Raw genomic sequence first — 12163 nt, forward strand, 5'->3', positions numbered from 1 at the left:
TTCTACTTTTCTGGGGGAATAAGACACCTCCACCCATTACATTTCCCTGGAAACACAGTTGTAATTAAAATAGTAGTTCAAAATACAAACCAGACTTTAAATCTTGCACTGGACCTCTATCCAAATCTTCAATATTCCCAAATGCCAATGTAAACGATGCATTAATCCAATTCAGAGAGCACATACATCCTCATTTTCATTCAGCAATTTTAATTCCTTTCCCCTGTGGTATAATTCTTCTTAATTCATATTCAGCAGCTACTCACTTCTAAGGAACATTACCTTAATTGGATCTATCCTTGCACACTATTGCTGCATTGGACTCTTAATACATTAGGCCAAAATTAATAATTATATATCTTATAGTGAAGTTTTTAAACAGCCTTTTTTAAAATATATATATAATTACCATTGACATCCTTTCAGTTCTCCAGGCTTTTGATTTAACTGTCTTCAGGATGTAGCAGTGTAAGATGGAAAGTTGTAAGAGAGAATTATTAGTCATAAGGAAACGAGAAGAAAGTATTACTTGACTATTCATTACTGTTTCTTTTGAAACTACTATATTTCAGCATGGTTAAAATGTTATATTCAAATGATTAAATTAAAATACTTGTTTCTTACAATTCTTAAATAAATTTGACTATCTACTTCTGTGTACCAAACTCAGTCACAAACAATTTCCCACATTATTCTCACAGCAGAATAATTACTGTTTTATGTATAGGTTCTCCTGAGATGTGTGTATTATATGCATGCTAATGAGGTAAAGTAAATTGTCTGAAATGCTGCTCACTAAAACAAACTTGTTGATTTACTAAGGTAATATCTAATATGTATTTTATTTGATATGGCACCACTAATCAAATTAATTGAAATGCCAGGAGCAAAAAATATAAAGCCTTAACAAGTCATTTGCAGTATATTTGTTCTCTCAAAACGTCACACCATTTGCCTAAAGGTAAATGACAATGTTAAGTGGGGGGGTTCTGTCAACAAAATCCTTTATAAGTAGTTAGGGCATTTGTTAAAAATGTATTTCTTTTTGAGCTTTCAAATATATTGCAGCCTTACATATATAAAGCAACAAATCCCAAAAATGATAATTGGGGTTACTGGAAAACTGTAGCCAAAATTCGAAACATATACACTATACAATACAAACCAGGAACTTATATCAGATTTGTGCGATACAAGACTAGTGTGGTGTGAAGGATAAATACACCAGGTAAATTGTTGATGTAGTCAAGATTATTCCAGATTGAAAAAGAAGGTCTCTTGTACTCTTGACTTTACCTTTTTTAGTTCAGAATGTATTTTTCCAGAAGAAATGCCATTTTCATTCAGGTATAGTTTGACATTTAGGTACAAGTCCACACCTTAGAAATTTGCACACTTTTGCTGGGTTATTTTGTTTCATCAATGTGCAGATTAGTTCATTTGGACAGCATATATTATGTTTGTCTGCTTGTGTTTTTATGCCTTAAGTCTTTGCTGTTTTTTTTCTGCTGGGAATAGCAAATTTACTGTCTTTCAGGTGTTTTTTTATCTTTATTTTAATCTCTTAATAATTATTTATACATTTTTTTTATTATTTTATATATTTTTTTTGTTATTTCAAATACTGCTTATTTTCATAGAATTTCTTCATTTGTCTAAACGTGTAATTTGTTTAAAAAAATGTCTAAAAATCACTTTGTAGTGACAAAATCAACGCTGTATATTCCAGGGGGATAAAGAGGCAGAGTTGGGCCTTGCGTTCTCACCTCTTTGTGACCGTAAATCCACCATGGTGGCCCAGTCTCAGATTGGTGAGTATGGATTGTGTGTCCATTTCTATCTCCAATGTGACAGAGTAACAGCTGGAATCAGGACCATGTATTTGTTTTTTTCTCAACCTCCAGGTTTTATTGACTTCATTGTGGAGCCCACATTCACTGTGCTCTCAGACATGGCAGAAAAGTAATGACTCCACTCATTGATGAGGCATCACGCTCAGGCCTGCCCAGCTTTAGACGCTCCAGGTGAGCTAGTTTAGTTGTACATAAAACTAAATCATTTGCCCATTACATACACTTTGACACATGATAATAAAGACTTCTGTGTGGTCACTAGTGCTGGGTTAAAATGTGGTAAATGTTTAAGTGCATATATACAGGAGGACAGCAGCTGCACTTGTGCATCAGTGGACTAGGAAGCTGAATGTTGATGCATAATTAAGGATGTTACACTTCTTTTTATGAGTTAATCCAGAGCAGTTAATTATCACACATATACCATTGCTAAGTACAAGTACATTTTTCCTTCACTTTCATGTGCACATATAGGCACATAGCTCATGAAAGCTTCCAGTATAAAATATTAGACACAGTGCTATATGTAAATGGTCATTAAGCTATATAAGGTATGTACTTATAATGTATTGAATTAAGGCATTCAATACTGGAAATATAACAGCTTATCATCTTAGCTTTCAATGTTCAGAGTACAAATTCACTAGGATGCATTTACTGTACTAGCAAAATAATAATATTTGCTTGGCAATAAAACCTTATGGTTTTATGAAGGAGCAAAGCAGGTTCATGAACACAGGTAAAATCCTGAGGTACACAAGTACAATTTTTGTTACCTGTATCTGGTGACCAATAGGAGCACTCGACAAGGAATATATCTTTTTAATTACAGATGCCATATACAGTATATATCTAATAATGGCTATGAAAAAGAATGTATTCTAATTTTTTTCTAGTTAATTTTCTGTAAATTCCTATATCTTTTTTTTCTCCCCTACAACAGCATTCACATTTACATTCACATTTTTCCACTTGCCCTGGAAAGATGAGGAGATTTCAACATTTAACATTGACATTTTTTCTGTTTGAAATCCCATACACCATGCTCTCTAAGCATGCCAGCTCAGATGCATTTGCTCACTTCATTGCTCCAGTACTGCTTTTCCTGAATTCCCAATTTAACCACCAGTGAAAGTTTAAATAGTAGTGGATTTCTACCATCCAAAGGCTGTAAAAGTTTAACTTTACCTCACATCTGTGAAAAGTAAATAACACTAGGCCTCTATCAGCATGTATCAGCAAGATGATGTCACCATACCAGCAGGCCCACTGTGAGACAGTTTTACTACATTGATCCACCCACAGCCATGTCCACCGTATCACTATTTTGGAAGGGTGTCTTGCTTGGTTCAGTTGCATGTTCAGTTAACTAAGATTTAATGTAGGAAAACAGTCCGCCTTGCAAAATTTGGATAGAATAACCACCAACATTTTAACAGAGGACAAGGCATCATTTTTCACAGCAGAATTACATGGCCTACCTGACAAGGTCACAGCATGCTGAGGTCTCTAGGTTTTGAACAGCCCTTATTATCCTGCCTGCACTCATTTTCCTAAGCATTCTAGCTTTCTCTACTATTTTTCTCCCACTTGACACATTTCCAGAATTCTTTTTTAGCTTCTAATTCTCCATGACTTCATCTCCAATTTTGCTACTCAGACTCAAAAAATTAAAATAAAAAAAATCACATTCTTGATTTGGGCAAGTCTTAAACCATTGTGAGCAACATGTAGGCAAAGCTATTCTAATATACTGCTTATTAGTTGATCATTCATAAAAAACAAACACCCCACTTTGTGATCCTAACTCCATTCTTCACTCCCACACCAATATTTAGCTTTTGAACATCCATCCTACAAATCTACCTATCATCAATTATTTGCTTCAAGCTGATATTTTCTTAAATCACTTCACCTCTCCGGCAAATACCTTAGGTTACAGATTGAGATCATTTTACCCGAAAATCATCCAGGCACACATCCAGACCAAGATACAGCACCCCTATAAGATGCATGATACAGCATGCATTGTGTGCCTGACTTCTTAACTCGTTTATGGCTCTGGAAATGTAGCACAAATCAAAAACTGCCCAAAAATCCAGTCCAGTTCCTCTACTTTGACTGTTACACAAATAATCCTCAAATACTATAAAGCTTATTTATCATTTCATCTTTGTGTCAGCATGCCTCTGTTTTCTTAATTGTATGTGACTTGTGTGACAGGGATACTTTAGCTGGATAAATAAGCTTAAATCCCACATGGATATTTGAAGTGCAAGAGGCTTATCATCCTCATCCCATGCCTAATTGTATGGTGATAGATACACACAAACCTCTGCAGGCTTCTGCTTTGTTTCTCATTATTATTGATTGTTTCCATTCAGTTTATAGTTTTGGATGTTCACTGCCTGCAAAGCAATTTCCAAATACAATGAAAACATCAGACAAGCTTCTTCTATACCCCACATGACCCCACCTCCTTAGTTTCCTTTAATAGAAAAGTTAATTTATTCAATCACAGATATATATTTTTTTAATTATATACATATTACAGGGCTAGAAAGACTTTTAAACAGACAGTTTACAGCGTTTTTTCTTATTGCATATAACATTGGGTTGGGTGAAAGTATATGTAAGTAATAGTGGCATCATAGAGGATACTCCTAGTGTCAAGTTGAAATAGGAGCTATGATTTTGGTACAATGGTTGAAAACAAAATGCAGTAAAACAAACAAAGGTTTCCTTTTGTCTGGTCCTTTTTTATATTCACAGCCTGAATAACATCCCATCTGATGGCAAGCGGGCCAATGTAAAGAGCACTGGCTCGGAGGGCAGCACCTCTCACAACTGCTCCCTGCTCAGTGTTGACATCAAGAGTTTCAAGAGTACCTGGAATGATGAGGTGCATCAGAACAGAGAGAAGTGGAAAGCTCAAGCAGCCAAAGGTGCCCACATCTGCCAGGTTTAACTTGCCAAAAGCCTTTTGATATATGTTTGAATTTGGAGATCGAGACAGTATAACATTGTTCTCAACAAGAAATAAGATTCTAGGTTCACATGTTTTGTTTGCTTATACATACAGAGGAGATCACCAGTAAGGAGGAAGAAGAGAAAGCCAATGAGATGGATGATGACAGGAATCAGGACATGAGTGAACAAAAAACGGACACAGAGCATGACAAAGACACGACTGAGAAAGACCCAAAAGACAAATCCCCCAAAAAAGACACAAAAGATTCATCATTTACAGGACGTATCAAAGTCAACAGAGAGAGGAGCACAAAACCAGAGCCTGTAGACTCGACCAAGGCCAAAGTGGAGAAGAAAGAGCCCACGGAGCAGCAACCAAAAGAAGTGGAGGGCAATAAGGACCCAGGGGGAGTGAATGGAACTAAACCAGAGCCTGCTAATGAGCAGGTCGATGCAAAAGATCCGGACAGCAGCAGTGATACAGAAAATAGCCAGCAAGTTCAAAACGGTACGTGTAGAAATGTTCAGATTAGATCTGAATTCATATTATATCTGCATTAGAATTATTGAATGTATTTCTCCAGTTTAGACTGAAAAACATACTAAAACACATCATTGACTGATGGCACACATCCATTTGAGGTTCACTTTTCGAACCATGAAAGAATACAGGATTCAGGTGGATCTAATGGTACATGGGTGACATGGTTAGAGGTGTTCTCTGCTTATAACATGCAACTCACCAAAGGTGGTATACATTGTACATAATCAAGTAACACAGTTTTTATGTGAATGTCAGGGGAAGAGCTGGACTTACCCGACAGTGACGACAATGACACAAAGAGCTTGGATGGTAAATCTAGCATTTCTTTAACCCATGAATCTCACAATCACTCAGATTCTTCATAACCATTGATGTAGCCACTATTCAAGGCAAGTCTCATCTAAACACATGAAAGAATGTGTTTGCTAGAAAATATATAAAATACCATTTTTAGATGGTCTGTTCATAGCGATTCCATAATGTAGTCCAACATCATCATCATCATCGTCATCTACAGATGAGCAGGATTCATTTTTTTTAGGTGATCATAAGTGCAAGCTCACAATAAAATAAAATGCAATCATGGTGAATTTGTGTGGGTTTTTACCATCATGTCTTAGATCTGTACTATAATTACAGCTGCTTAATAACTATCCTGTCATTCCATCCCATTTCTTCACCCAGCAGCTCAGGAGAAGGCCCCCATGCCATTAAATGTGCCATATATCTCCTCTTTTCTACAGATGCAGACGAGGATCACAGCACTCATGAAAGTTCAGCCACCTCGCTAGTAGCCAGTGCTGCAGCTGCCTCCACGCCTGATGCACACTAACCACTCTTTCATTTCTCAACAAGGACTTCATCTGCTGGGCAATGCTCTCATTCCTGCACAATAGCACCATCTGGTGTTCGTGTTGATATGTAGAGAATTGTGTTTCTTTTTTTTTTTTAGTTTCCTGTTGCTTAGATTTGTTTTTGTTTTTGTTTTTTGTTTTTTTTTGCAAATAGCAAATTTCCTTTTTTCCTTTTATAATTTTCTTTTTGTTGCCTAATTCTCTCCTGATTTTACTAATGGCTTAACTCTCAGGCTGGGTGTTCCAATGATACCCAAAAAATGGGTGTGCAGCACGCAGACCTTGGCCTAGAGTTAACCCAACACAGGGTCATATTAGCCTGTTGGATGTTGCCATACAGGCACAGAGAGTCTATAAGCAGTGAAGCCAGAAGGGAGCATATGGCAGTATGTCCATTGTGGTATCCTCCCAGCTGAGCTCTCCCTAGAGATGATGTACGCACATCACCCACACACACACACACACACACACACACACACACAATTACATATAGCCGACTGCCGAGGATCTAAAGCTTCACATGTTACAGAATTGTTCAGACATTGCCAGAGACAGGCACAGACACACAAATCTTAGAACTGACACTCAGCCGGCTGAACTGGGCTTTGTTTTCCATTGGAATGCTCTTCCTCTAAAAGAACCCAGATCTGAATTCAGATTTGTATGAAAAAAAAGATGTGCACTTATACATGTTTTGTTGTAATTCTCTGTACGTAACTACCTGGTTGATAGGCATTGTGTCCTGTAAAATATGCTGGTCAGGACTAGCTCTCAGTCGGAAAAAGCAGTATTACATTAACATGCGTTCTTGTTAACGCTTTAATTTACAGCACATGTTTTGCTGATTGATGTGACATCTGTTTGTCTCTGATGAAACATGCGATTTTGCTTGTATAATGTCGCTTGGGTTATAGAACGGGGTTTTTTTTTGTTTGTTTATTGTTTGTGTTATTTGCCTGTAAATCAGTTCTAAGTGCTTCAGTTGTAATAAGCTAAAAATGTGTAAATCTGATAGATGCCATTTGGTATTTCTATTTTGCCAAAATACTATAGAGTTATGTTGTACAATATATTCATGTGAACATAAAAATATTTTAATACATAGAGCAGGACAGTTTAACCTCCTAATCTAATGACCGTACCTGTGGCCAGGTTTCCATTTCTCCAGTATGGTAAGCTGCATTTGTTACTCTATAGACACTGTACAAGCTGCAAAGCCATCTTTCGTACAGTTTTGCTTGACGCCTCATTGTTAAAAGTTTCAGTCTATCAGAACCTGTAATATAGTACATGTACTTTCTAACCTGAACAGTCAGTTGGATTTCTCAAGCATTCTGTATGTATTTATTGTATATAAATAAGAAAATATTATTTATAACCAGTTGTGTACAGGTACAGTCAGTAGACTGATCGCTGCAATCAGCAGTAAACTTTAGACATATTAAGAAGTGGAAGGTCAGCAGCATTGTAAGTTATCCGAGTTATTTTGATTGAAGTGTATTATAGAGGGGATAACATTTTTATTTTTCATGGAGACTGGATTTGTTCTTCTCCAGCTTTTTCGCAGACTGTTTCATCTTTCAAACGATGAGGAAAAACAAATCGTACCACTTCCTTTGATGCACTTAATTAGAATTCTTCAGTAAATGAGCCGCCACAACTTATTCTAGATCGTTATTCCCAAGCCATAATGATTTCTGTGCATTCATGTTTTTTGTATTTGAAACTGAAATTCCAACATTTGCTACTAACCATTTTTTTAAAAATAGACATTATATGGAGGCTATTAGGAACAAACTGCAAGTGATAAAGCTGAATGTAATTGAAAGCACATACTCACTGTGCATCAAGATTTGTGTACAATTTTGCAAGGTTTTTTTTTCTTTGGTGATATATGTTAAATAGTCAAACAAACTCACTGTGTAAAATATTATTGCTGCCTTTACCAAAGAGATAAAGATTTATTTTGTAGATGAAATTCTTATCTTTTCCCATAGCACAACCCGGTTGAGAAGAAAAAGTGTCATGAGATACTGTGCAAGTTGTTTTTATGAAGTTTATTACATTTAACAATAATTGCTGCCTTAAATTAATTTTATTGTACCACTGATGTGTGATTTCTCAAAACCTCAATGTAGTATCAGCTGTTTATTTTTTGTTCCTTGAGGAAAGCTGTTTTTTTTTTCTTCACAAGAATGTAAGTTCATTGTCAGTCCCTGTGTGCCAATCATTTTTTTCAGTTGTGTGTTATGAGAAAAATATTTAGTCTAATTTCTATTCGTGTAGTGTTCAGTGAAAAGCAGGCAATCATGCAAACAGTCACCAGTGTCCTCCTTTTCAGTCTCTAACCATCTGTAAATTCACTGTTTTAAGCGATGTAGTAAGCCTACATCACACTGTTATGGTTCTGCTGATAATAAATGTGAGTGAATTGATTTTTCCTCATTTCCTGTCACCAGCAAGCTCAGTAGGCTGATATAGAGCTGGGCATAGAATTATAACCTGTTGACAACAGTACTGTACAAAAGTCTTAGGCACATGTTAAGAAAGTATGTAATGCAAATATGCTTTAAATATATTAACATTTATAAAAAAAAAAAAAAGATTATATCGGAAAAAAAGACATATTTGGGCAATGATCAAACTTTAACTTTAAGATGTTATCAAATCTCTTAGGGGTGCCATTTTTATGAGGAAAATGGTTGGTTGGTAATCTTGCAATGGCCCTTCTTTAGACTTTGCTCATTATGTTCTGGCACAAAAGCCTTGTTTTCTGAAAAGTGGTCTGCAACATTCAATGTTCTGGGAAACCCATGAAAGAATGCCTTCAAGACTTTTGCACAATACCCGAAAAACATGCCTAGTGTTGCTAATACAATCCAAATGGCTGTTATATTTTCTTTTGGCATTAAAGGTCACTTTGAGAGCATTGTTGCCCTCAGGGGTGATATGACTGATAGACCTGTTATCTGCAAAGCATGCGAATTACATTTCTGTTTGCTTACTAACCGCTCACCTCATCAGGAATCTGCTGTGAAATGCAGTGTGCAGTGAAATAGTCTCAGTAGAAAAGTACAGTGAAATATTGCCTTAATGAATTTGTTTTTAATTCTGCTTTTATAATGACAACGGTGTTTAGATCAGTTTTAAGATAACGTACCATCACTTTTAAAAGTTTTTATGGGCAAATGTGTATAGGTGTGATAATAATAATAATTAAAAAAAATAATAAAATACCTGAACTTCTAGTGAAAAATAAAATGTGAACTCTGGTTATTAGGATCAGACTTCGTTAATAAAGACAACTTAGTGCCACCCTCTGTAGGTCATCTTATGAACTGCATGAGAAACCATGAAAATCTGTTTTCGTTTTGTTTGTTTGTTTTAAATGCTCAGTTTTGTGCACTTTTCCCAAACATAAGCCATATAAATAACCGAATTATGTGTATTCTTTGCGAGTTTGCCATATTTAGACTCCACACTTATGTCCTGTTTAAACCCTTTTATCCCCAAATAAGGGCAACATTCATAAACCAGGAGAAACACATATTGGTGCAATCCTGTTTGTTTCACATGCTACATTATTGCACTGCTGTGCCAATAAATCCAAACTCAAAGGGCTCAGATGATGACTCTGTGTTTTTATTTAACCTCGTTCTGCAGCTTTATTTTGTATCTTAACAGTAAAAAGACAGAAAAGCCTATTTAATTTTACAACCTTCAACTGTTGGCTCTTTTGTCTTGCAGGTGAGAGAATGGGGTACCTGATCCGCTTTAATAAGAAGCCCAGCTACTGTGCCAGTTCCTACCCACTGTCCCAAGAAAAAGGAGCAGAGAGCAAGCTCACTGATGCCCGGAGCAAAGCCATGCATCTGCAGTGTATCTCTCTTAGACGGGGGAGGTGACAAACCAAGCACCATGCAGCAATACAGTCTTTATAATATTCCCACATTCACAAAACCGTAATATTTAATGTACAAACCAGACACATATCATATTTATGCCATCAAATATGCTTTTGTTACAATATTTAGAATAAAACAAAACTGTTCAATAAAAATGTTTAAACATGAAATATCAAATTAACCACAGAAAAGTCCCAGTTTAACACAGTTTCTAAAAGAATGAAAAAAACACAGCTATTTCTTTGTCTCCTTTTCTTCATCTTCAAAGTGAATCAGACGTGTTTCGCCTTTCATTAACCTTACCCCTGGTGAACAAAGAATCATCAAAAAACAACCTTTACAACAACTGACTGATGAAAATGATGTTTTTTAGCCAAATGGAATAATGAAAACAAGTTAACCATCTACCTGGTATGAGCGGAGGGGAATTGAGCACAGGCGTGTCTTTCCTGCGTGGTTTCTTTTGTCCCAGTTCGTCTTGCTGGTTGTCTTCTGAGCTTCTGAGCTTCTGACTGTCCATCTCGGTGTCCTCATCTGTAGAGACACAGTGAGGGTGCTTTAGACTTTGGACAGTAGACTGAAACTCGACAAACACTCCCTCCACACCCAAAGACAAGGGCTTGTGTGTGAGTAGCAGCACACCATCTGTCACATCCTTTGTTGTTTCTGATTGATGCATCCAATGTTTTAGCATCGACCCCACAATGCTCAGTTTTCTCCTAAAATCTGTGTCATAAAGACAGAAAAAGGCATACACACACACACACACACACACACACACACACACACACACACAAAGATATTCACACACAGAACGAAAGTGAGAGAGACATTGAAGGATACTCACAGGGATGCTCCTGCTTGTTGAGTCTGTGCTCGGCTGTCTTTGAGCGTGACCTCACACAGCCTGTAGACATGCTGGCAGTCTGTTCACATATCAGATAACAGCTTACTCTCTCACTGCACCCACATCCATTATTTACACAATCAGTACCATGGATTCACACATACAACACTTTAGATGCACTTCTGATAATAAAATAAAAAAATAAAAATAACAAAAAACATTGGTATAATTCTCACTCAGTGCAGTTCCTTAAGTGAAAACATCCCATTTCTTCATCATGTAAAAAATAATGAGTTCTATTATCACATCACTATGCCATTGAACTACAAAACAACAGATTTAACTAAAGATGTCATTTTTTCACATCATAGTATTTTTAAAAAATATATGCGAATTGAATAGTGAATAAATGTGACACTTACCCCAGTAGTGCAGAGAGGTTGAGAGGGAAAGAGTGGAAGGTCACATCGAAGCAAAAATGGTTTATGTACAGAAGAGGAGGGGCACACTATATCCCCGACTCTATTAGGGCTAGTTGTCACGACAACTGAAGAGCTTATGATGTGCCATGTATAAATATCAAAGGGTCTCTAATGAACTCATTTCAACAGTTTGAATTGTTTTTGTCACCATGGTAAGCAGAGTGGACCTTTCAAGGACAAGGGTTCATGGGGAAGGGTACCATAAATGGAGAAGGGTGGGCCTGGAGTGACGTCAGAGGGAAAAACAGGGGTGAAATATGGGGAGAGGGGTATAACAGATTTTACTTCTTCCAGCAAAATCTGCTGTGTAAAATCCCACTTAGTCAATTGGTGCATCTGGAATTTGAACAAAATGCTTCATGCTAAATTATTATTATTATTTTTTTTTATTGTAGAAATGATCTAATAGAATTTTATATTATGATAATAAGAGCTTACAAAATATATGTATACTCAGTGTACTAATGGTGGTGCACTTGTGGAGTTTGAAACAGGGCAAGAGCTTTGATGTCACTGCTATTGAATTGTATTTACTCCACTTCAGCACTTCACTGAAGTGTGTGTCTGTGCCTGTTTGAAGGGGCTTTGAATATCATCTTATAACAAATGAGAAGTTTTGGAATACACTGGCAATCACAGAATTACCCTGATAATACTCCTTGCAAAATAACAAATAATAAAATAATAATTATTGCTTAACATTAACTT

The 12163-nt window shown here is 36.4% G+C and overlaps 2 protein-coding genes across 4 annotated transcripts in view; one reads left to right on the plus strand and one right to left on the minus strand.

Moving 5' to 3' along the window:
- The window catches only part of pde1ca (phosphodiesterase 1C, calmodulin-dependent a), a 66937-nt gene extending 57092 nt beyond the window's left edge, over positions 1 to 9845 (plus strand). Inside the window, 7 exon segments of the mRNA XM_046847366.1 lie at positions 1730 to 1811; positions 1905 to 1961; positions 1964 to 2024; positions 4626 to 4798; positions 4936 to 5331; positions 5623 to 5676; positions 6111 to 9845. Coding sequence (XP_046703322.1) covers positions 1730 to 1811; positions 1905 to 1961; positions 1964 to 2024; positions 4626 to 4798; positions 4936 to 5331; positions 5623 to 5676; positions 6111 to 6199 — 912 coding nt within the window. The 3' untranslated portion in view covers positions 6200 to 9845.
- Positions 9846 to 10129: 284 nt separating this feature from the next.
- ppp1r17 (protein phosphatase 1 regulatory subunit 17) lies at positions 10130 to 12128 on the minus strand. 3 transcript variants are annotated; one of them, XM_046847369.1, is made up of 4 exons: positions 11396 to 12128; positions 10974 to 11052; positions 10535 to 10660; positions 10130 to 10431 (listed from the first exon to the last, which is right to left on the minus strand). In XM_046847369.1, the coding sequence occupies exons 2-4, from the start codon at positions 11041 to 11043 to the stop codon at positions 10361 to 10363; spliced, it is 267 nt and encodes an 88-aa protein (XP_046703325.1). In that variant the 5' UTR covers positions 11044 to 11052; positions 11396 to 12128; the 3' UTR covers positions 10130 to 10360. The 3 variants fall into 3 exon arrangements, with proteins under 3 accessions (XP_046703325.1, XP_046703324.1, XP_046703323.1); XM_046847368.1 differs by having other exon boundaries at positions 10974 to 12128; XM_046847367.1 differs by having other exon boundaries at positions 10535 to 12128.
- Positions 12129 to 12163: the final 35 nt, after the last annotated feature.

The sequence above is a fragment of the Silurus meridionalis genome, chromosome 4 (assembly GCF_014805685.1).
Source record: "Silurus meridionalis isolate SWU-2019-XX chromosome 4, ASM1480568v1, whole genome shotgun sequence".
NCBI lineage: Eukaryota > Metazoa > Chordata > Actinopteri > Siluriformes > Siluridae > Silurus > Silurus meridionalis.